We start from the raw sequence: 23,850 nt of genomic DNA, 5'->3' as shown, positions 1-23,850 counted from the left end.
TGTTTTGAGTTAGTTTAGTTAGTTAGTTGAACCCTTTTTTTCGAGGGTGGGAGTGGGCAGGGACCAGGAATTGAACCCAGGGATACTTAACTGCTGAGCCACATCTCCAGCCCTTTTTATTTTTATTTTGAGACAGAGTCTCACTAAGTTGCTAAGGGCCTTGCTAAGTTCCTGAGACTGGCTTTGAACTTCCCATCCTCCTACCTCAGCCTCCCAAGCCCCTGAAATTGTAGGTAGGGACCACCATGTCCAGCTTGGATCTTATTTTTGACCTTTAAGTTCCCCAATGCACAGAGGGGACCCTGGGTCCTTTCGAGGAAAACATAATCTCTGCAGATGGACTGATCATCAGAAGTTTGCGTCTCAGTGGCTTTGTACAAACCAAACAGGAGCTGATAGCTCCTGTGCCTGCCATGTGGTGTTGGGTTTTTCCACAACAGCGTTCCGCCCAGGGGCCTTGACGTTCACAGGCCTGCTGGGAAGGGCCAGCCTTAGGTACGTCATATGCTTCCTGACCCCCACCTGCATCTCTCACAGCTATGGGAGGATGCTGAGGCCTGGCAGATAGAGTCCTGTCCAGGGTCATGCTGGTGGCCTCCAGGATGTACCTGTGCTTCTACCTCACCACGACTTGAGGCTTCTCTCCCAGGAGGTCAGTTGTGTTGCATTCTAGGGAAGAGGAGGAAGAGGAAGCCATGGTCCCAGCCCAGGCCCCAAGGGGTCATGTGTTGCTGCCCTGGGGGATAGGAACATTTGTGAGTCAGGAAAGGGACATGTGAAGGCCACACGTCTCATCCTCACCCAGGGGGCAGCTTGACATGACCAGCCAGTCTGCTTTGCCCAGCCCATAAACTAAGAATTGTTTTTAGGTTTATAAACAATCGCAAAGAAAGATCCAAAGAATGTTTTGGAACATGTGAAAATCATACGGAATTCTGGTTTGGGTTTCTGTGACACAGTGTTGACATGTAGCCATGTGTCTGTCCACGAGCTGCTTGCTCGTCACAGCCAGAGTTGGGTGTTTAGGGCAGAGAAGGTGACCTGCAGATGAGGCCCAGGTGTACCCTCTGACTGCACGGGGAACGCTGGGCCTGGTTCTCTCGTCTTCCTGGCTTCCTGAGCTCTGTGCTGAGGGAAACCGACCCGTGTCCAGCTGCGCACGCTCTACAAGACAGGCCCCAGCGGCTGCTGTCAGAGGCTCTCCCGGGCGGCTTGGGCGGTAGAATTTCACACGCTTGGTTATCTCCCCAGACTGTTGAAATTGGATGAAATAATCCTTTCAACCCTGACATGTGTGATTCAGCTGAAGTTCCAGGGGTCTCTTTATCTTTTGGGGTTTTACAAGTTTCTCAGAAAACCAATAAAGAGACATGCAAATCCTCTCACGCCACTCCCCCTCCCTCCTATCTTCCATGCACTGATGGAGGCCTGGCCTGTCCTCCTGCACTGAGGGAGGCTCTGGAGGTAAGCAGGAGCCTTGTTTGCAAACCCAGCTTGCTCTCTGCAATGGCTTCTGCCGCCACTGAGGTGCCCATGAGTCTCTGGCCCGTGTCTTCATATCCGTCTCCACTAGCCTCTTCTGCAGAAGGACTTGAGGGCCAGCAGTTTGCTGTCTGAGGTGGTGGCAGGATCTTTTAGTTCCAAGGGGTGGTGTCCAGGGTGGGATCTTGCTGGGCCTTTCCCAGCTCCCTGCTCTGCTCCCTGCTCTTCTTAGGAGTCACATCTTGTGGGGTTCTGGGAGACTAGCCAAGAACTGGCAGGTTTTGGCCCCTGGTGACATGCTTGAGGGGCACTGTCCAGTCTTATCCACACCGTATTTCAATGGAGGGACAGGGCCCCACACAACTTGAGCTCCTGGAAAGCCAGAAGATCCCCATGCTCGGCCTGCCTGACCTCTCCCCCAGCTTCTTTCCCCACCCAGAGCATTTGCTGCTCTGAACAATGGAAGCCGTTTCCCCTGCTCCTTAGAGGAAAGAGGGACTTGTGGGCAGGAGGCCCAAGGGTAGGGAGAGAGGGAAGTCCCTGTGTGGGGGAGCCGGGAGGAAACAAGCACAGTCTCCCTCTGTGGGCCCAGTGTCCTTCACCAATGGAGCAGGGTGGAATGTGACTCTGAGGGATGGGCTCTGTGGCCTAGCAGCATGATGCTTGTCAGGTGGAGCATGTCCCTGAGCCACATGCCTGCCCTGCTAGTGTTGTCCCTGTTCCCAAGGCCTTCCCTGGGGCAGGTTACAGGGCCTCCTCACCTGGGTGGCAGTTCTCTCTGGGAGTAGGACAGCCCAGGGACATGATGGCCTGAGAGCACAGCTTCTGACCATGACTCTCCGAGTCACCTCAGACCCACAGAGGTCCATCCTGGTCCAGCAGAGGCAGCATGGCTGTCTCCTAGTCTTCCTAGGCAGCAAGATGGGTCTCTTCAGAGGATTTGCCACACGTTGTTATAGAAAGTTGTGCCCGCTCACGCTGCTGTCTCACACACTGCTTGGCTGCTCTGCCCCCCACCGGGAGGGCAGCCCTCTGTGTTTTCGACGTGGATGTGGGCATCTCACTGGCCTCAGGTTTTGATCCCCTTGTGACCTGTGTGAGCCCCTCTTCATGTGCTCATAGCCCTTGTGGTGCCTGCATCTGTCTGGTTTTCTCCTATTTTCGCATTCACTCTTGAGTCCTTCGTGTATTCAGGGTTTGAGTCCTCGGTCGGGTGTGTGTTTCTGGTAACCTGGACCTTGATTAATAGGAGTTCTTAGCACCCTGAGTCTAGGCTTGCTCCTCCCTTCCTGTTAAAGAGGCACCTCTTGAACCTTATTTACCAATTTGCCACTTTGTATTTGTGAAGGTGTTCTTTTATGTTTTCTTTAAAACTTTACCTTGTAACAAGATTTCAGTCCCTCTGGAATTGGTGTCTGGGTGGTGAGGTCAGGGTCATGTGGCTTGCGCTGACCTTGCTGTGGTACTTCGAGGTCTCAGTGATTGAAGACTGTGAGGTGTGGTGGAGCCTGCTGGGCTCGGACCTTATCCTCTCCTTGGGGATTGCCTGGCTGGTGCTGGTCTGGCAGGTAGACTGTGTTCCTGGGAGAGGTTAGCAACTGGCATGTGCTCAGCGGTGACACTCTGTACTGGCTCTCCATAAGTCTAAAATCATTCCAAATCATAGAAGTATTTAGTTTCATTTTATCACTGTGGGTAGGGAGAGGCACAGTATGGGGGTAGTAAAAGCCCAGTCATTCAAGTATTTGTGTCATGAGTTGTTCTTAGATTGGATTTAAGAAGCCTTGGCAGAGACACATGTGTGGTGAGGACCTGCAGTGTCCCAAGGGATGGGCCAGCTGGTTTATTTTCTCTCCTTAATTCAGTAACTCTTCAAGGCAAGTGACAACATGATCTCTTATTGGTGAAACAGCAAAACTCAGAGAGGGGAAGGGCCTTGTCTGTACCACTCAGCATCCCTATAGCCCTGAGACTCGGGCCTGCTGTGTGGCTCCCTGGCAGCCTCATTGTGCTCAGCTCCTGACAATTTCTTGATCCTCACACTCAGTATTTATGAGCCTCTTGTCTCCTCTGTTTGCATCCTCAAAGCCTCATGGTCTGACCCACACCGAGGTGATCCTGTGCTGTGCTTGGTCCCCCAGGGTGACTATGACCAGAGCAGAACCAAAGTGCTGCACATGAGCATGAACCCCACCAGCGCGGCCAAGAAGCGTCTACGCGAAGACCGGGACCAGCTGGAGGAGGAGTGTGAGCGTCTTCGGGGGCTCGTGCGTGCTCTGGAGAAAGGGGGCCCCATCCCCGCTGACCTGGAGGCCAGCAGCAGCCTGCCTTCATCGAAGGAGGTGGCAGGTAAGGCCATTGCGCAGCCCCTGGCATCCAGTGGGCAGGTTCACCTCAGTGTCACATGGGGGCAGCGTGGCTGTAGCCCTGGGCAGCTGGGCCTTGGGGACAGAGCATGAGGACCCCCATGGTCCGTAGAGACTTTCCTGCAGGGCTGTACAAACAGGGTTAGTCATCCACATCTGCAGGCGGCAGGAAATAACTCAGGCAGCACTGGAGAGGTAAGCAGCGGAGATCTTCTCAGACCCCTGGAACAAATTAATATCATTTATCAGTTTGTGTGAGCCCCATTAATCAAGAGTAAATCCAATTCTCCGTGAGAACAGGGGCCATCTTTCATGGGTCTAAGTACACTTCAAAGAGCCCAGGGGCCCTTGCTGCAAGGGCCTTCGACACCAGGGAGGAACGAGGGCAGCTCCAAGTCAGTGCCTCTCACCACCCTCTCCCGCCTGGAAACCAAACAACCCTTGGGGCCTGTGCTCGTCACCTCCAATGCTGAGTCTCTTCATGGCCTTGGAGAGCATTGCAGTCCCCAAGTCCTGCGTTGGCTGTGACCACTCTGCAGCTGCAGAGAAATACACATCTGCATGGAGGGTGCTCACAGAGGCTCTGGGGGCTGAGGTGCCCTGTGCGCTGTCTGCATTGGAGAGTGCTTGGTATTGCCTGAGCAGGGCCTCAGAGTGACCCGGGAGGAGTGTGACCCTTCTACTCCTCCACTTGGGCATCTCATGGCTCCACTCTTGGGGGGCACTTGCAGGGGTGTCTGCTGGGCTAGGGGCTGGAGGCTGGAGGCTGGAGGCTACTGTTTTGTTGACACTTGCATTTCATGTTTGCTCAAGCTGCTTGTCACCCTGTGAGGCCCTTTGCTTCCTCTCTGTGTGTGTCATCTCATGCTGTGGAGGTGCTTAACACTCCCCTTGAGAGTCCTGGAGTGGGAGAGAGGTTATTGGCCTGCTAGGCCCCTTCCTGCAGCGCCAAGCCAGTCTGAAGCATCAGGGCAGTTGCCCTCGTCCTCCTCCTCATTCCTGTGTCGTCTCCCTCCTGCTGTGTGCTCCTACCCAGGGACCAAGACCTCCGGTCTGCGAGTAATGGAGGAAGCCCTAGGACACAGGAAGTCTCCTGCCCAGCAAGGCTTGGGGGCAGCCAGGCCTGAGATGGAGTGACAACTGTGCCATTCCTAGCATTGGGACTTCCCGCAGCTTCTGTGTCTCAGCTGTGAGACAGACCACGTTGGCACTGCAGAGTGCCTGGCACATGGCTGGCACTCAGTCACTGTTCACCAGCTGTATTTTATTGTCCCTGGTCTTGTTACAAGGTTCTTATAACTATCCTTAGCACGTGGTGGTCTTGGGGCACCCGAGTCTTGGAACCTGCCCTGGCGTTCAGGTTGCCAGCGCCCACTGTGTGATAGGGCCTTTCTTATACCACTTCCTGTGGGCTTGGGCTCCGAGCAGTATGGGAGGTAGTGGGACTCGCCATCTCTCAGCATCTTAGAGGATGGCGGCTGTTTATATGGCTCCCTGTGACCTGGCGTCCAGCATATGTGGGCAGTGCATACTCACACACACATTCCCCCCCATACCTCACCCCGTCTCTCCCATCTCGGGGGTTTAGAATTAACATTTGGGGTCTCTGCATGAACTCACTTGACCTTTATTAAGTCCTGTCCTACTTTCTGTAGACCAAGGCATCCAGACACCCTGAGAAATGTGCCAGAACCAGACCAGGAACCCATCCCTGGCAGTTCCTGGGCCACTCCCTTTCTGGGGTGGAGCAGAGCAAAGGAATGACACAGTGTGCTGTGGGACAGCCAGTCCCTGAAGTGCTTCCTAATCCTCACGCTTCTGAATTCTCTCCACCAGTGTTCTTTCGTTTCATTGGTATCACTGCTAAGGCTACGGGAAAGCTGCCAGGAGGGACTCTCCTGGAGTAGATGCCCCTGCCCAGTCACCAGCCTGCCTATGAGCTGGCCTGGGGAGTCTGGGGCAGACCCAGCTTGGGGCAGAGCATACTGTGAATGGGAGGTCTCCTGCTGACCTGAGGGCGGGCTTTGTGGCCACTGGCCAGGCCTCTAGCAGAACCCAGGTAGGAAATAGGCCAAGGAAAGAGAAAACCTCTCATGGGACCACCTGGCAAGCTGGTGGCAGCTCTGGGCATCTTCCCAGCCCTCCCACCATGCAGGCTTCTTCTGCCATGCTGTGGTGTGACAGTGTCATCCTTGTACTCCTTCCAGCCTGGATTCTCCTGCCTTGTGCCATCTATGTGTCCGTGGCAGATTTTAGAGCAAAGAATGCAGACTCAGAACATCACAGGTAGACCTCTTCCTTGCGAAAGGATTCTTGGGAGAGACCCTCAGCATCACCTGGTGTCCCTTGAGCATTTGCCCATTGACTGCCAATTCATTTTTCTGGTCATATGTGCTGAGCTCCTCCTGTGGACCAGGCTGTGCTGGTCTTGGGCACTCAGTGCAGAAAGTCTGGCTGTGGTGAATGTTAGAGGCCACAGCAGATAGATTTTGTGACACTTAGGGAACTGAGAGACACCCAGAGCTTCCCTTCAAGAAGAAGGGCAAGTCCAAGGTTACCTGGAAGCTGGAGGATGAGGGACTCAGGTCAGACATGGGCAGCCTGTCAAGAGTGTGGCTAAAGGTGAGGGCAGGAAGGAGGCCTGTGGCATGGGGTGGGGCATCTAAGCCCAGGAGGCTCACTGGACTTGCCCTGTGCTGCACCTTCCAGGCTCCTGAACTCACAGTGAGGCAGGTTGGTTTTTGTTTTGCTTGCTGTAAGATTTATACCCACAGAGACGATGCAGCAGCAAAGTTTCAAATCTGTTAAGAAGAGCTTAGCCCTTGATGACTGAGTGCTCAGGAAAGAGGGTTCTAAACCAGTGTGTGGCCAAAGAGCTAGTCTGTTCAAGCCACGAGACTCCCCAGAGGACCCAGGAAGGAATAGCAGCAGATGGCCCTGGGGAGGTGCCTGGCTAAGATGAGGAGACCTAAGATACTTGGTTGAGAATTTAATTAAGAGATTGTCCCAGGTCTTTCCCTCACTCTATTTGTGGGCAGTAGCCTCTCCCCAAGGAAAGATTAAAAAAAAAAACCTAAAAACCCAGCTACTTATTCTCTTGCAACAGTGCTTCCTGAAGTGAGGGCCTCAGGCTGGTGCAGCCCTACCTGGAACTTGAGAAATGCAGATTCTTAGGCCCCATCTCAGACTAATTCAGAAGCCCTGAGATGGACCCTGTGCTCTACTCACACACCATCCATGCCACATAGATGGCAGGGAGAGGGCCCTGTACAGGCCCAGTCAGGACAGGAGGCCCAGAGAGAACACAGAAGTTGAGGTGGACAGCTGCAGGTAAGTCCTAAGGTGACCCTGCAGCCCCAGTGAGAACTCTTCCTGGGAGATGTTGACCAGCCTGGGAGGGTGCTGACTGGAGGTCTCAGGGGACAGCGATCTCCATGGTGTGGTCCACAGAGGACAGGCTTTCCTCTCCTGCTCAGAGGTCCTTGGGTGCCCCATGACACATCTCCTGATGATAAAGGATAGCCAGGGGTTGGAGGATAGCCAAGGATTTTCAGAACTCTGGAAGGCAAAAAAAAAGAAAAAGAAAACACGCCTAAATGTGCAAACTACAGAGCATCGTGTACAAAGTGCCCACTGGGGGAATGGGCCTCCAGAGCAGAAGAGAACCCAAAAGAGGCATCTTGAACCTGACCAGTGAGAAAGACTTTTCAGTAGCACCATGAGAACAGGTGCCTTCAAGCAATTCAGAGAGAGAACAAGCTCTGGGCGTGTAAAAGTGTCCAGAGTCAAATGGAAGTTTTAATTGAACATTTTTAAGATGAAGTTGAGCAGACTTATCAGAAAATTGCACAAAAAGACAGATGAAGAAAAGAAAATAGAGGTGAGACATGGAGAGGACCAGCCCTGCAGTGCATAGAAGGAACCCGGGGTGCAAGAGGGTGTACCTGGAGCTCTGAGGGTGGGTTCCCAGCAGGCAGGGAGTGAATCCCCATGGAAGATGCGCAGAAGGTCCTTTGCACAGGTGAGGGCAGGTCCTCCTGTGCACATCCTGAAGGCACTCCAGAGCCTTGTGGACAGAGGAGACCCTGGGAGATTCCAAAGGAAAACAAGATATCCCTTCTCTAAGGGCCAGGGACCAAAATGACCTAACACTCCTCAGCAACAACATAAGAAAGTAGGAGGCACAAGCAGTTTCCTTACATTTTTAATGGAAGTGACTTGGAGCTTAGGACCCATGCCATGCCCACTGTTATTTTCAGATGGTCATGGTGTTTTAAAATTTACCTTTTCTATATCCTTTCTTGGAAAGTTAGTCTAGGAAGTGCTCCAATAAAATGAGGGAGTAAACCAAGAAAAAAGGTACAGAATCCAGGAAGTAGGAGGGAGTTCACAGGGCATCTTCCTGGCTCACCAGAAGGCAGTAGGTGACACTAGTGTGTCAGATCCAGAACACACCATGGAAACGTGCTGTCAGAGGTTGGAGAAATGTTTAGTACCAAGGTGGAGGTACTAAAAGACAAAGCGAAAGCCAGGGTCCCAGGGAAAGGGCAGGCGGCAAGGTGTGGGGGTGGCTGCTCCCTGACAAGTCTCTTTGCATTACTGAGCTCTGAAGTTGTACATGAAAACAAGTGTAAAGTTGACGAGAATAAGGCTGATGGCAAGTTGTAGAAGCTTAGTGACAGAGGCTCAGCAGAAGCCCAACAGCCTCTGAGGATGCCATGGGGACAGGCAAGGTGACTGGGCACCACTGTCCAGTGGGCAGGTGGGAAGAGTCGGGTCACCCTAGGCCCCCTTCTTGGAGGCCTTTCTTGTGGGGGAAGAGCCCCCATTGCCTAGCAGGGGGACAGCTGGGATGAGGTCTGGGGGATGTGTTTGGAGGAATGAGGCTGCCGTTTGGGGGAAGGTCTGTTCCTTATGCTGTTTGTGGGCTCACACCTGGAAAGGGGAGGATGTGTTATTGACAGAGGAGGACCATGGTCCTGGCAGCCTCCTGCCTATCTCCCTGGCTCCTAGCAGAATTCCTCAGAATTTTTTTGTGGCCACTCTGCACCCCTCAACCTGTTTCTGAGCACAGATGAGGAAACTGAGACATAAACAGATGAAGTTGCAGGCTAAGGCCCAGTAGTCTAGCTCAGATGAGGGTACACTCTTTCTGTGGATGTGCCCACCTCCCCTGCCAACTTGTTAGGGCATCGAGCACCTTGTTGTAGCTCCCAGGCAGCAGGCAGGCAGACAGCTGTGGCTTCTCCATTGCTGGACGGGTCACTGTCCTCCATGGAAGCTGTGCAGTTCCGCCTCTCCAGGCTTTGAGTTGTTGGCAGGGTCCCTCCCAGGCTCCCAGCTTCTGGTGATTGGGCTTCAGGGCACAGGCTTGCAGGTTGGTGGACAGCAGAGCTGACACCACCAAGAGACCTAGATCATAGACAGCCTGCCAGTTCTGGAAGAGAGGCCAGAAAGAGCAGGTGGGTGAGGTGGGCATTGGAGGCTGCACTGGCTTCTCTCTCAGGCAGTGCACCCTCTTTTGGCCTCCATTTTATGTTTACCATGAGTTTCTGAGGGCTCTTGTTCTCTGGCCTGGGCCCTGGCTCTGGGGGCTAGAGAGGACAGAAACAAACAAGATGGCCTCTGCCCTCAGGGCCCTGGGTTAACTGCCTGGCTTCTCCTACCTCACACCAAGAGCACAACCCTGCTGGCAGAAATCTGGGCCCCAGCCTCCCCACGCTGCCTTCTGGCTGCCTGCATGGCCCCTGCTGCACCCAGACTTTACCAGAGAGATTATTAATCGCAGTGTAATCAGGTAGTGCATTAATATTAAAACAATCTAGTCCTGTCAGGGTGGCACTTTGAAGGTGATCAGTTTTGCCACTGCCTGACTGTGCGGGCACAGCGGATCCCAGGGATGTCTCTGGGTAGGAGACGAGGGGAGCAGGCTGCACTGAGCTCCCCTGCCCCAGCCCTGGGAAGGAGGACATCCGGGGGCTTGGTTTGGGGCTGCACCTCAGTGCTCCCCACCTGGAGCTGAGACAGAGGGCAGTGCCTCTGTCTCGTTCACGCCTAGGCTGCTGACTCTGCAGACTGACTGCCCTCTTCCTGCTCCCACACCCTGGCAGTGCAGCCCACCTCAGCTATGGTGGCACGGAAGGGTGAGATGCCAACCTGCCAATGCCAGACATCAGTGAACTGCTCCCATTTAGTGTGGGCCTGTCCTAAGTCACAGTCCCTGAGTCCCTGGGGCAGGGCCGCCACCTCCCAGGCCTCAGTCTGCTTATACATAAAGGTATGTACACAGTGCAGGTTGGAAGCAGGAAGTAGGATGTGGGACTTTACCACCGTGGCCCTGCATGGCTTCTTGCCCATTCCATGGCTGCTGCTGTGCTCTGAGCCCCAGTCCCTGCACCCCCGTGCTGCAGGTCCCTCCAGTAGAGCAGCAAGGCTTCTGTGCTGGGGGTGGAGGTCCTGGCCAGCAGTCTTTTAGGCCTTTAACAAGCAGCAGTGTCTGCTTTCCTGTGGCCCCTGAGGTTTCTGTGAATAATCTACATTCACTCTGACAGTTTCCCTCCATGTAACAGGTGGGATTTTTAGACAGTAAAAGCACAGTGACATTCACAGATCAGAAGTCGAAGGTGGGAAACATGCCCTGCAGAGCCAAGTCTGGTAGGTTTTGGTGTATGTCAGTGTAGCAGTGTGAAATCTGTCAGGTAAAGGGGTACAGGGATGTGGTTTCCATGAGCCAGTGCTGCTTCTCAGTGGACTGTGGAAACTGGGGCCTCTAAAGTGTCTGTGAATCATGCTTTAAAGATACCAGCATCTCTGTTGTCTTGGACTTGTGTCTGATAGTCGTGTTCTTTTCAGCAGGTCTGTATTTTCCTGGATTCTCACGTGCAGCTTAATTCTGAGTTGTGTTCTGGACATTTTGAATGCCATGTGAGGCCATTCCAGGTCTTTCTACACTCTGTACAGAACGTTGTTTTCTGCTGATCGTCATGGGCACTCTGCCCAGTTCCTTATGGCAGTCTGGCCCACGGGTCTTTGCCATGCTTCTCAGAGCTTCTGATGCTGTGGTCTGGGTGGGCCAGTTTGAGTCCTGGGCAGTGGGTTAGCCCAGAGTCCAGTTCTTGAGCCCTTGGTGTGTGTTTTGGGTGTAACCCCCATGCTCAGCTCAGGGAGGTCCTCAGGACCCCCGTGAGTTCCCTTTGCAGGACCCTGCTGGCTTTGCCCTGCCCTGCCATGTGGTGGTCCCCGACTATACCAGCCACTGGGCCGAGAGGAAATGCAGCAGGGTTCGCCCCCACTACCAGGCTCCAGGCGTCTGTGCAGCTGTAGCCCAGGATTGCCTGGCTGCTGGATGGAAGAAGAAAGATAAAAGGACAGATTTCTGTCACTTGCTTCTCATGCCAGAAAGCAAGGGCAGCCCTTGACACCCTGTCTGTGCCCCACTCAGGCCAGGCTTGAGGTGCTTTCATGTCTGGGCTAGGTAGAGCCAGAATCAGACAGATGACAACCAACTCCGAGGCTCAGGGCACAGCTTCAGGATTTAAGACGGTGTGATATCATCTGATAGACTGAACCCCTGACCATAAAGCTTCCAAGAAAGAAATCTTCAGGTCCAGATGGTTCACCAGCAAATTCTACCAAACACGCAGAGAAAAGTGAATAGCAATCCCCCACAGCTCTTCAAGAAAACAGGAGAGCGTCCCAGCACACCCAAGGAAGCATGAGTTCACCCTGATTTCAAAGCCGATGACAAGACTAAAGAGAAAAACCACAAGAATTAGTTTATTTATTCCAAAAACACAAGACTGGTTCAGTGTTAAGCATCAGATGATATAATCTAAAAAAGAAAACACACAATCAGATCAATAGATACAGTATAAGCATTTGTCAAAATCCAAAACCCATTCGTGACAGAAACTCTCAACAGGAAAAGATGGGACTTCCTTCACACAAAGAAGACCACATCTGCCTCAGACCTGATCATGCAAGACCGGAAGCAGCTCCCCCAGGACAGAAGTCCCTGGCAGACCATCCATGACAGTCGGCCAGAGTCCTACAGAGGCAGGCAGGCTGGAAAGTGGGGGTGTGGTGCATCCTCTTCACAGGTGGCTCGACTGTCCCTGTGGACAGTCACACACAGTGAAGAGAAATCCCAATTAGGTCCCGTGGCCTTGCTGCACCCTCTTTAAGTGGGTGCATGCACATGTTGTGTGATACCATATACTAGCAATGACCACGTGGAAACCAAAGCTAAAAACAGCCCCATTTCTCTTCACTGCCCCCCAAATGTAATCCATAGATGCAAATCTTGACAGAGCTGTGCTGACAACTAGAAATGCTGCAGCCAGCAACTGGAGGTGAAAATGGAGAATGTCATGAGGCGCTCATGGGTTAGAGGTTCAACACGGCGGCCGCCAGCTCTACCCACCCGAGCTCCAGGTCCTATTTGGTGCGAGGCAGACCTCTCGGGCTCCCTCCTCAGCCAGCCTTTCCCACTTCCCAAGGTTCTCAGGGAGGACAGAGTTGGGCCGCACCCTTGGTCTCACAAGCCCAGCTGTGAGAATATACACATCATGGCATGTCGTGGTGGAACACTGCCCAGGGAAGGCCAGACTGCTGGCACCCTCTGTGGCGGAGCCATACATGGTCCTGCCAGAGGCCCCCACAGTGGAGGAAAAGGCAAATGTGCAAGCTCACGGGATGGACTGGGCTGCTAGCCGGCTCCACAGCCAGGGCAGAGAGTTGCTCTTCAGGTGATGGAACTGTTCCAAATCTGGATCTGGGTCATCACAGTCATCTCTCCCTATGTTAGGCTTTATAGACCTGATCACCAAAACATGCCATCTTTCCACATGATTTGTAAAAATTATAAATTAAAATGGCACCTTGTTTGTGCATTTTCTTCATTAAGCACAGGAAGAATGTTTTACTTTCTCTCTTCAGAATGGCCTCATCACGAGGCCTAGACATGCACCTGGAGTCCTAAAAACTCCAGAGGCTGAGGTGGAGTTTGAACCCAGGAGTTCAAGACCATTCCCTACCCCAAAAGAAAAAGAACGATCTCATTGTAACCTCTGTGTCTTGACCTCTTTTTATATTGTTTATGTAGAGACTTAACTTTGGGTTTTTGGGGGGTTTTTTTTAATAATTTAGAGTCTGAAATTTTTTTGGTCTCATCTATTCTGTTACTTTTAAACTTTTAGTGATATGACAGGCAATTCTATTTTCTTCTGGGCCCTTTGGCTTATTTTTAATATTTAAAGATTTAATCTTAGAACCTATTGTTTGGTATGTGGTATGTGACACCATCTAAGTTGATCTTTGTCCATGTCACTCAACGACCACCCCCGTGTCACATATGTTCCTACTTGCCTCATAGGCTTATAATGGATGTCTCATGTTTATTAAGTTTTTATGCATGATAGAATGTGCATTCAGATGTTTGGGGTTTATTTCATTTATCCATATGTTATTTTCAGAAATTAGGATTTTAAAAGGTTTTAATATCTAGTAATAGATCAGGCATTAATTTTTTAACTTAAAAATGTTCTTGCCTATTATTCTAAATGAATTTTAGAATTACTCTTGTCAAGTTCAAGCAAAAGCCATTGAGGCTTTATTTTTAAATGAGATTACACTGAAGTTCTAAATGAATTTGGTAGATGAACTTTCATCTCCACAGAGTGCTTCTGAGCAGGCAGTGTCTCGGGCCTGTGCGCCAGAGGCATCCCAGGCACAGGCTTGTGGGTCAGGACCACCCTCTGGGTCAGGCAGAGAGCACCCCAGATGAGCAGGAAGGTGCTTACCTGGCTGCCCTTTGCCATCTGGGCCTCCAAAGTTGGCTCCCACCACTTGCCCACCTCCCTCCACAGGCAGATTCTTTGATTCCTCTCCTGCTGCATCCAGGGTCTAGAGTTGAGGTAGTAGGAGCCAGGAGAGGAGTCTGTGCCATCCTGTCTGGCAGGAAGCTCCTAACTCTACCAGGAACCAGCTCCTTGGTGACTCTGACGTAAAGCCTAGGCATAGGCTATCTGGTCACTGTGATGAGGTCATCTATCCCAGACTTCTTTTGACTTTCATACCCTGAGGATATGTACCATGGTGCCACCTGGCAGACAGCACCCACTGGGCACACTGTGGGTCAAGTTCCACAGGGGAAATAACCAGTGGGACATGAAGCATGCACACAGAGGTGCTTACTGCATGCAGAGAGTCAGCTCACCAACAAGCAGTAGAGTTGGCAAGTCCTGAGAAGTGCAGAAGTGTGGACAGCTGCGACCAGGAAAGCTGAGGGTACAATTCAGTCGCAGGCACCAGGAAGAGCTGATGTCCCAGCTCAAAGGATCAGGCTGGGGGCTGCCTTGCTACTTGGGGAGGTTCTGCCTTCTGTTCTGCCAAGACTTCCACCTGATTGGATGAGACCCACCCCATTGGAGAGCCATCTGCTGTATGTGGCCCACTGATTCATGTTATGCTCATACAGAAGCACCCTTCAGACACACCCACAGTAATGATTAGCCAATATCTGGGTGCCTGTGGCCCAGTGGAAATGATACACAGTGTTAACCAGCACACTGGGCATCCCTATAGACTGGGCACCACCAGTTGGTGGCATGAGGGCCTCAGAGCATTCAGGGGGAACCAGGGTAGGAAGGGCTCGGGTTAGGCAAGGGAGGCTGGGCCCACGCGTATATGATTCTGGAGCTTTGTCTCCCACACTGCTCTGCCCGTTGCATGCCAGCCTCCTGGGGACTGCAGGGTCCCCACATTGCTCTGCCCCTGTTACATGCCGGCTTCCTGGGGTTCCTTTTATGAGATGAGGGTGAGGCTGTCTGTCACTGCTCTCTCCAGCAACCAGGAACTTGGACACTTTGACCTCAGATTCACCTTCACAAATTGCTTTTTTGCTTATTGAAGTTAGATTCTGGTTCTATGTTAAGAGTTTCTTGAGCTGGGAAGAAGCTTCCTGGCTTCAGAAGTCCTTGGGGCCTATGAGTTTGTAAGTTTGGAGATTGGGCAGCATTGGCCCAGGCTTTGCTCTTAGCCTTGGGCCAGTCTCCAGCCCCTGGCGTTGGTTCTCACAGTTCCACATGAAACCAGGCTGAGCTCCAGACCCCGAGGACATTATGAAGCCTGTGTTTTGAGGCCGGTCATTGTGTTGTCCTGTGATGCATGACACATAGTGATAGTGATAGCAGTGGCTGCTCTGTTGCCTGGATGTGCTCAGGAGCCTGTCCAGGGTGAGCCACTCTGGGCTTGTGGGCCCTCTTCCCTGTGGCCACAAATAATATATGGCTTCTTGGGTTTAAGGATCCCAAGCAGTGATCCGCTGCTTTAATTTTTTAGTAGAAAAAGCCGTGCCAGCTAAGGCACCCTGGCCTGGGAACAGCTGAGCCTGAGCAGCAGCAGGTGGCCCAAGGTCGGGAGGTGTGGATGGAAGTCCTACCACATAACTGCTGAGCACTTGCCTCTCGGGAGCTTGATTTCCCCTCCTGATGTGGACGGTGAGTCCAGGCTCCTGGTCAGGTGCTAAGGGTGAGGGGGCAGGCTTTGCCATCCTCAAGGCAGTGAGAATGTTCTTGGGAGAGTCTGGTTGCCTCAGTGGGTCTCCTCAGCATAGTCCAGGCCCTCCCCTGTCAGGCCTGGTGGAAACAGTCTGTCTGCCTCCTCTCACGTGGGCACCGTCCTGGGCACCGTGTCTTCAGGACCTATCAGATCTCAGGGCTTCTATCCCTCTGGCTCCTTTTCCAGAGCAGGGGCAGCCTCACCTGTGTCCCTGAGACCTCCTCTGGAACCCCAGTACCAGCTTGCTAGCCTGTCCCCACAATGCCATGTCATCTTCTTGCATCACTTGCTGCCTCACCAAATTGACCTGCTGAGGTGACTAGCCCGCCCTCAGTTCCAGGGCATTTGAGATTGAGCCCTGTGTTTCTTTGTTGCTGGTTCTGAATACCCCGTGGCTGAGGTCAGAGCCTGCCTCTGCCTGCACCCTGTGCCCTCATGACTTCTGCATCCAGGAGGTATCCGTGGCCAGAGACGGTGCACACCAGCTGGAGAGAATGGGCTGTCTTAACGGTGGCTCATTTTCCTTTTCTTCCTGGCATGTCTGTAAACTTTGCAGGGTATCTCAAGCCAAGTACCCAATTAGGGATTTCTGTGTGACTTCATTTATCCGCTAATTGAAGTGGAAGCTCTGTAGTGCCTGGCAGTGAACAAGTGTTTGCCCTGGAACCCCTGGTCCTGACAGAGTGTGGCAGCCAGGGGCCTTCCCGCTAGCAAGCAGTGGCAGCGTCCAGGCCCTGTGGGCAGGTGCAGGCACAGCCGGGACCTCTCAGTGGCCTAGCAATGGCGGCTTTTCAGCTTGGGTTGTGCAGGGTCCCTGTGGGAGAGAGAGGTCTATTTTTGAGGTCTGACTTACCAGTTTGGCCGGGACCACCTTGGCCAGTTACCACCAGTGTTTTTGCCCTTATCTTTAGATGGGGGGAACCTGCCCTACCTGCACACTGGGCCTTCATGAAACTCACAAGATCCTTGAGTCTGCTGGCCCCTTAGCCATGTCACAGTAGTCTGTACCCCACAGAGTAGGGCAACTGAAGCTGGGGGCCCCCTAGCTTAGAAGTGACCATGACAGTCCAATGGCAGTCCTCTCTTGCACACCCACATTGACCCACTCAGCCTGCTCTGTCTAACATCTGTTCCTGAGCATGGCCTGGACCAGGCCCTCAGAACCTGTGGATGAGACAGAGCAAGGTTTCTGCCTCACCTGGGTGTAGAGGGAAAGGGCTCCTGGTGAGGTGACCAGGCTCCTTGAGGCACCAAAGAGACCTAAGGAAATGGGAACCCCCACCTCTGCCCTAAGGAAGACTCTAAGAGTCCTGTCCTGGAGAACAGGGAGGGAGGACCTTGGAAGGGAGAAAGATGGTGCAGTGACAGTGTCGAGCCATCTGTGACAGGTCACAGTACTCAGGCTGACCACAGTGCTCCTCTGCCTAGGTCTTGTCAGGTTGGGGTTCAACGCGTCTTGCAGGATGAATGCAGAGCACTCACTGGCTGTTTACTGAGCTGCATTTGGGGGAGCATCCCACATATTGCCTCATTGGTTTCAATCCCACAAATAGGACCATTATTCCCCCATTTTATGGTTGAGGAATGGGAACCCTCAGAGGTGAAATAATGTACCTGAAGTGGAAGGCAGGATCTGAACTCAGTGTGCCTCTGGTATCCGCTGTCCCTCACCTGCCCTGGCAGCTGCTGTGCCCCATGAGGTGCCTGTGCCATCACACAGGTCTGTCTCTTGGGAGCTTTAGCTTCTTTTGAGCTAAAGTCTGTTCCCTGCAGCTTCCTCTGAACTTCCCAGCTCTGCCTCACAGCCTGTGTTGTCGTCTTCTAAAACTGGGGTGTGTCCACTGAAGTGTCCTCCTGTGCTGGTTCCCATTGGAACCCCCCATATCTCTGAGTGTGACGTGTCTCCCCCATCCTCTGTGATGAAGTTGTGGGCTCCTGTTCCAGGCCAGGCTGCCAGGAAAGCAGGGAACTTGGAGGCAAAGTCCAGATGGCTGGTCTTGGGCCAAGGAGAGGATGCATGCTCATAGGGGCACCTCATGGACGTGGGTGTATGTGCTTTACACACCGGGTGTGTTCACAACCCAGGCAAACTAGGAAGGTTGCCAGAAGCTTCTTAAGACAGGCTGGGCAGCCTGGCTGAGCAGCCCACCCCAATCAAGAAGCAGCTCCAAGTCGGGTACCTCCAGACTCCTCCTCTGGAAGTTACTTGTGAAGAACAGGGTTCTAGGCCTCCACTCATCCTGTCCCCTAAATCTCAGAGGTCTCACTAGTGGGTTACAGGGATGATGTGGTATATTAGGCAGGGTCAGCATGCAGGTCTGGAGCCAGACCAACTGGTTTGGCCCCCTGCTCCCTGCTTACTTCCTCCATGAGAGTGTGTAAGCCTTGGACTCCTCATCTACCAAGCCAGGTTGTGGGGTCCCGAGGTGATGGGATCCAGTCCTGACCCAGAGGGTTGACCTGGGGCCCTGAGCTAAGGCCTCTGATGGACACCTCCACTTGGACAGCTCTTCTGCATTATAGAATTACCATGTTTAAAAACTGAACTCTGTTTTAAGTGCACAGTTAAGCGATTATTCATAAATATGCAAAGCTGTGAGCCATCACTACAGTCTTATTTTAGGATGCTTCCATCTCTCAGGATTCCACACACCCATTTGCAGGCCATCTCTGTTTCCTCTCACAGTCCCAGTCCATCACTAATCTTTGATCTTGGTTGGTTTGCCTTTTATGAACATTTCATATCAGTGGATTCTTACAATAGATGAACCCTTGTTCTGGCTTCTTTCACTGAGCACAGTGTTTTCAAGGTTCAGCCATGTTGCAGCATGTCAGCACTCATTTCCTTGTATGACCAAATAATATTTCCCTGTGCAGATAGAAGACATTCTATTTGTCCATTCTTCATTTGGTGGACATTGTTATTCCCACTTCTGGCTACTGTGGAGTGCTGCTCAAACATGAGTCTTTGGGCCTTTGTTTTCATTTCTCCCGGGGAGGGGTAGAATTTCTGGATTACATGGTAAATTTGTGTTTATCTTTTTAAGAAACTGCCTAATTGTTTCCAAAAGCAACTGCAGCAGCTTTTATTTCCCTTATGAGGTTCCTGATGCTTCCCATCCTACCTAACATTCGTCATTATCTGTCTTTTTGATTATAGCCATTCTAATGGGTGCAAAGTGGTGTCTTATTGTGGTTGTATTTCCCTAATGACTAATGATGTTGAGCACATTTTATTGCTTATTAGCCATTCATATATCTTCTTCAGTGAGATGTCTGCTTAAATCTTTGCCCAGTTTTTAATTGGATTGTTTGTCTTCTAATCATTTTCTTAATGCTTTCTTTTGATAAGCAACGTTTTTAATTTTGATGAAGTGTAATTTATCAACTTTTCCTTCAGTGGTTAGTGCTTTGTCCTAAGAAATCTTTGCTTACCCAGAGTTGCAGTCACCCACGTTTTTCCCAGAAGCCTTTACATTTAGATTGTGATCCTCATTGAGTTAATTTTGGATGTGGCAAAAAGATGTAGACAAGTTTCATTTCTCTCCATGAAGAGATTCAGTTGTTCCAGTACTATTTATTGGAAAAAAAATTTTTTCAACCATTGAACTGCTGTGAATCTTTTCTTGATAATCAATTCATGGTTCTAGTTTTGTTGTAGATTCTCTGTTCCGTTCTGAGGGTGTATTTGCTTGTCTCTGCACCGGTTCTAGCCATTTTCAACAATTAACTTTCCTGATAATATGACTTGAGCCAGACTAGAGGAGCCCTCCAACCTGCCCCTGGGCAGCCAGCCACATGCTTTTCTCTCTGACTTCCCTCAAGTTGGCTGGGTCACCTTCTCAGTGAGGGGCTGTCCCAGCCCAGCCCTCTCCTTCCCCTGATATCCTGTCCCCACCTCTGCTCTCTTATTCTTTATTCCACATTTTGAAACACTCCCTCTTTTACTTACTCGATTTTCTATGTTTCCCTCTGTTGTACTTTGGGTCTCTAGTCTCACAATTGAGCTCTCTGGCTAGGTCACAGCAGCAACATTTACTGAGGAGCAGCCTAGTGCCTGGGACTTTAGATATACTCAGCTACTGTGTGCCACTGCACAAGTGAGCACTGCCCCAGGCAAGGTGACAGTCTACTCAGAAGTCAGCTCTCTTTCACTATAATAAAATGCCTAAAATGGTCGACTTATAAAGAGGAAAGGTTTATTTTGACTCATAGATTTGGAGGTTTCCATCTGTGACTGGCCCTGTCACTTTGGGCCTGTGGCAAGGCAGTGCATCATGATAGGTGCATGTAACAGCGTAAAACCAATCGCCTCATAAGCCACGAAGCAAAAAGAGAGAAAAATGGACCAGAATCTCACAGACCTCTTCAAGGGCATTCCTCCAGTGACCTACACACCTCCCACTAGGCTCTGCCTCTGTAAGGTTCCTCAACTTTCATAGTATTGGCCTTTATGGGAGACATAGGGAGGACAGTCAAGATCTAAACTAGAGGGTTCTGCTCATCTCATATGCAAAAAGCATTCATTCAGTCAACAATAGCCCCCAGAATCTACTGTCCGAGCAGCTCAAAAGTCCACATCCAAAGTCCCTTCAGATTAGAGGCAAACTCAGCTGTGAGGCCCTGTAAGAAATAAGTTCTGTGTTTCCAAGATATGAAGGTAGGGTAGGCACAGGACAAACATTTCTGTTCTAAAAGGAAGAAGTAGGAAAACAGGAGAGACCAACCCAAAGCAAGACCAAAACCCAGCAAACAGCCAGCCCTGAGCCGCACATCCAGCATCTGGAACAAGTGGTAGCATGATATGAGCCCCAAAGGGCTTGGGCAGCTGCGCCGCTGTGGCCTTTTGGCTGTGACCAGCCCATGTTCGTTCTCTCTCTCTACCTCTCCCCATTCCCTCCTTTCTCTCCCTCCCTCTCCCTGGTTGACCTTGCATGCTGTCTGCAGCTTCCCTGGGCTGCTGCATTTCACATTCCTGCATCTCTTCCTGGGGTCTCATAGCAGCTTGACCTTCCCTCTCACAGCCCTGTTGCAGCTGCCTACAGGGACTTGGACCCTGCAGCACCCCACCTGGTCTCCCAGGCTTTCCTTTGAGATCTCAGAAGTTACCCTATTCCTATAACTCTTGCATTCTGCATGTTGTAAAGTCAGTATCACATGGATGATACCAAATTCATCACCAGCAGGAGACTTACCTGGGCTCACCTGAATCAAGGCTGCAGCAGCCTCTGAGTGAGTTGCAGCTGAACATGAGAAGCAATTCCCTAGGTAGTTCTGGGTGCACAGGGCACCCTGAGTCTCTCTTCTGAAAGTTCTGTCCTGGAAAGTCTTTGAAATGAATTTGCATTTTTGCATCTCTGAGCCTGTGATGACAGTGTCCTTGTCAATTTCTGGAATACCCTTGAGGCATCCTTCCCATCTCCTGATGCAAAGCATTTGGCTTCTAAGGTGCTAGCAATCGTATCCTCCTTGAGCGTACCTTTACACATACTCCTCTTCTGGCCAAGCTGCGATTTTCCAAATCTTGCTCTGCTCCTTCTTGCTTATGGTTTTTGCTATAAATTTGGATAAATCATCTCTCAGCCTGAACGCTATGCTGCTTTGAAATGTCCTCCTCCAGATAAACTACTCCATCCTCAGCCTCCCACAAAGTGTAGAGCATAGACAGAATGCAGCCAGAACTGTTGCTGCTGCGTAACAAAGATGACCTAGAGATGGGGAGGGAAGGGCCTGCTGTGGGGAAGAGGCAAAGCTGGATTGATATGCCAGTCCTGAGTGTCATGCCTCCCTTGTTCACTGTAACAGGCTATAGGATGCAGAGCCTGTTGCTGCTCTAGAGCATCAGGTGGGCCTTGTTGAAACACAGATGCAGAGAGACTAGAAGAAGCAGGCGGTGTTCCCTGATGGGGGACTCATGGGTCAGAGGAGCTCACTCCTGCTCCACTTTACAGAATCTAGACCACCTGAACTCACTCCTGCTCCACTTTACAGAATCTAGACCACCTGAACTCCAACCCTGGCTTTGCCCTGCTTTACCTATGTACTCTGCCTGTCACCTCTCCTCTGTGAGCTTGGGCATGGAGGCCATCATGGGGCCTGCTCTGCCTGCCTCACTCAGCAATTGGAAATTATGAAACAGCCTCATTTATGTTATTAGCCAGGGTTCTCCATCCTCTCCTCCAGCCTACCCTGTGAGGTCCTGAACTACTGACCCCACATGAACCCCTGGTTGCCCAGCTGCCTCCAGGCCAGTAGGAGAATCTTGTTGCTGCTTTCCCCTGGAGGTGACTGCATCACACCTCAGATTCTGCCTGGACACCCCTCCCCTTCTCTAGGCTTGCTGTGTGCACTGGGATATGCTCCTTATCCCTGGGCTCCTGCTCTGCCCAGGGCAAACTAAGGGGTCCTTAGCCCAGGACTATGGCCTCCGTGAGTTCCCTTTCTTTGCCCCACCCAGCAGGTCCTTGGCCTTGTCCTCCTTCCAGAGCCTTCTCTCCGGGCTGCTCCAATTGCTGAACCAATACCATGGCCTCTTTCTTAATCTGCTATCTGAAGAACTGGTTACATCTCAAGTCCAAGGCCACTGCATGCATTAGCGGGTTTAATAGACTGCCACGTCTTGAGAAGGAGGAAAGAAGATTTAAAACTCTTGTCTTGCCGAAAGCAGACAGATTGACTCCAAAACGACTAAGTCAATAAAAGATGAGCTCTGAAAAGGTTTCCCTCTTCTCAAAGGGAGCTCGCCTTCCAGGGAATTAGTTTCTGTAAGCCCACTGTCAGAAATTAATAATACATCCAGCATGCAGAGCGGATCGAGAGCTCCCAGCCTTGCACAAATGCGGCTCCAGCTCAGCGGATGTGACGCAACTCACTGCCCTCACCGTTTCTGCCCAGTGGCTCCATCAGAGCTTCTGCCCTAACCAGCGGGCTGCAGGACGCCAGTCTGCCCCAGCCTGCTCTTTGCAAGCCGCCTGCTGGGCATATCTATAGAAGGAAGCTTCTGGAAATGGATTAAAGAGCTGTGTTCTCTGCTTGCATTTGGTGAACTTTGTGCTGTGATATAGGTGTGTACAGTTCTGTCCTTAGGGCATTTCTGGCTCTGGAGCACAAGTGCTAGGCTTGTGTCTGTCCAAGCGGGGTCTGGATACCTGCCCGTGTGACCAGTGTACCTAGCACCCATTGGACTTGAAGGGAATGGGCTTCAGGGCAGTGCTCCGTAAGGATACCGAGGACCCTCACTGGCTCTTCACCACTCCCCTCAAAGGCACCACTGTTTCTATAACTCTTGCATTCTGCATACTTGCAAAGAGTTTCACATCCAGCCCCTCACGTGCAGGAATGGATGGCAGGCTCTTTGTGGACTCTGTGCCGTGACAGTCTATTAAGCCCGCTAATGCATGCAGTGGCCTTGGACTTGAGCCCACACCCCCTCTGAACCTGCATTCATGAGGAGACCCCTGAGAAGGTAGTGCAGCTCATCCTTGGCAACTCTGGCACCTCCATGGCACAGACATGGCCTGATCATGCTGATGAGGTGTGCAGGCATCAAGGATGGGCTGCTGTGCCCAGAAGAGGAGCTGCTAGAGCCCACAGTGCCTTTTATTCTCCAGGGGATGGTCTCCACCCTCTGAGCTGCAGCCAGTGGCTTCTTCACTGGTATGCAATTATCCTCACACCTGCTCCTGGCTCTGGCTCATGGCCTCAGCCCAACTATGATTCACCTCTGACCCTTGCCCTCCCTCCTTGTCCACTCCTGTCAGCAACTGCCCTGAAGATTCTCCCAGTTCACAGTCCCCAAACAGAAGCTAATGGGTTCAGCTTGCCCTCTTGAACCAAGACTCATCCCCAATTGCTGGCCAGCCTTGGGACAGACAACCGCTCGTAGCCCAGCCAAGCAGGGTTGGAAAGGAGGCACATGTGCTGTAGAACTCTTAGATATGGCTGCTGCCCACGTGACCTCATGCAGAGCATTCCCATCATGGCGGCCTCCACAGCTTGTGCCCTCCTGCCATCCAGGACTTGCTGCTACCCTAGACTTGCCCTCGCTGCTTCTGCTCAGAAGGGAACCTTGTTTGCCTGGTGCTCTTGAATTCCAGTCTCTGCCATTCCACAACTTGTATGTTAGAGATCTCAAGCAGGGCCACAGGTCACTACAGACCACCAGACCCCGAACAAGTTTCCAAGGAGAGCTGTCCCTGCCTGTCAGCCTTCTGACTGCTAATGGACACCACTCCCAGCCCTGGTCCCCAGGCAGTGTGTGTGTGTGTGTGTGTGTGTGTGTGTGTGTGTGTGTGTGTGTTGGAATTGGGGTTTGGTAATGGAGGCACTCTTCCGGCCTCAAGGGACTTGCGTAGCAAAGGAAGCAGGCCTGTGGCCAGGAGAGGCATGTGCGTCCATCAGAGGTAAAGACTCAGCTCGGGTGCAGAGGGACAAGGAAGGCCAG

At 51.8% G+C, this 23,850-nt stretch overlaps 1 protein-coding gene across 12 annotated transcripts in view; it reads left to right on the top strand.

Moving 5' to 3' along the window:
- The window catches only part of Mad1l1 (mitotic arrest deficient 1 like 1), a 354,495-nt gene that overhangs the window by 254,622 nt on the left and 76,023 nt on the right, over positions 1-23,850 (top strand). For all 12 annotated transcript variants that reach the window (XM_078023582.1, XM_078023580.1, XM_078023581.1 and 9 more), the window contains one exon: positions 3,624-3,831. In XM_078023582.1, the coding sequence (XP_077879708.1) occupies positions 3,624-3,831 (208 nt within the window). The remainder of the gene's footprint in view (positions 1-3,623; positions 3,832-23,850) is intronic.

This window comes from Ictidomys tridecemlineatus, chromosome 10 (genome assembly GCF_052094955.1).
Source record: "Ictidomys tridecemlineatus isolate mIctTri1 chromosome 10, mIctTri1.hap1, whole genome shotgun sequence".
Lineage (NCBI taxonomy): Eukaryota > Metazoa > Chordata > Mammalia > Rodentia > Sciuridae > Ictidomys > Ictidomys tridecemlineatus.
The sequence above is the reverse complement of the archived record's forward strand: the minus strand, read 5'-3'. Positions and strand labels throughout refer to the sequence as shown.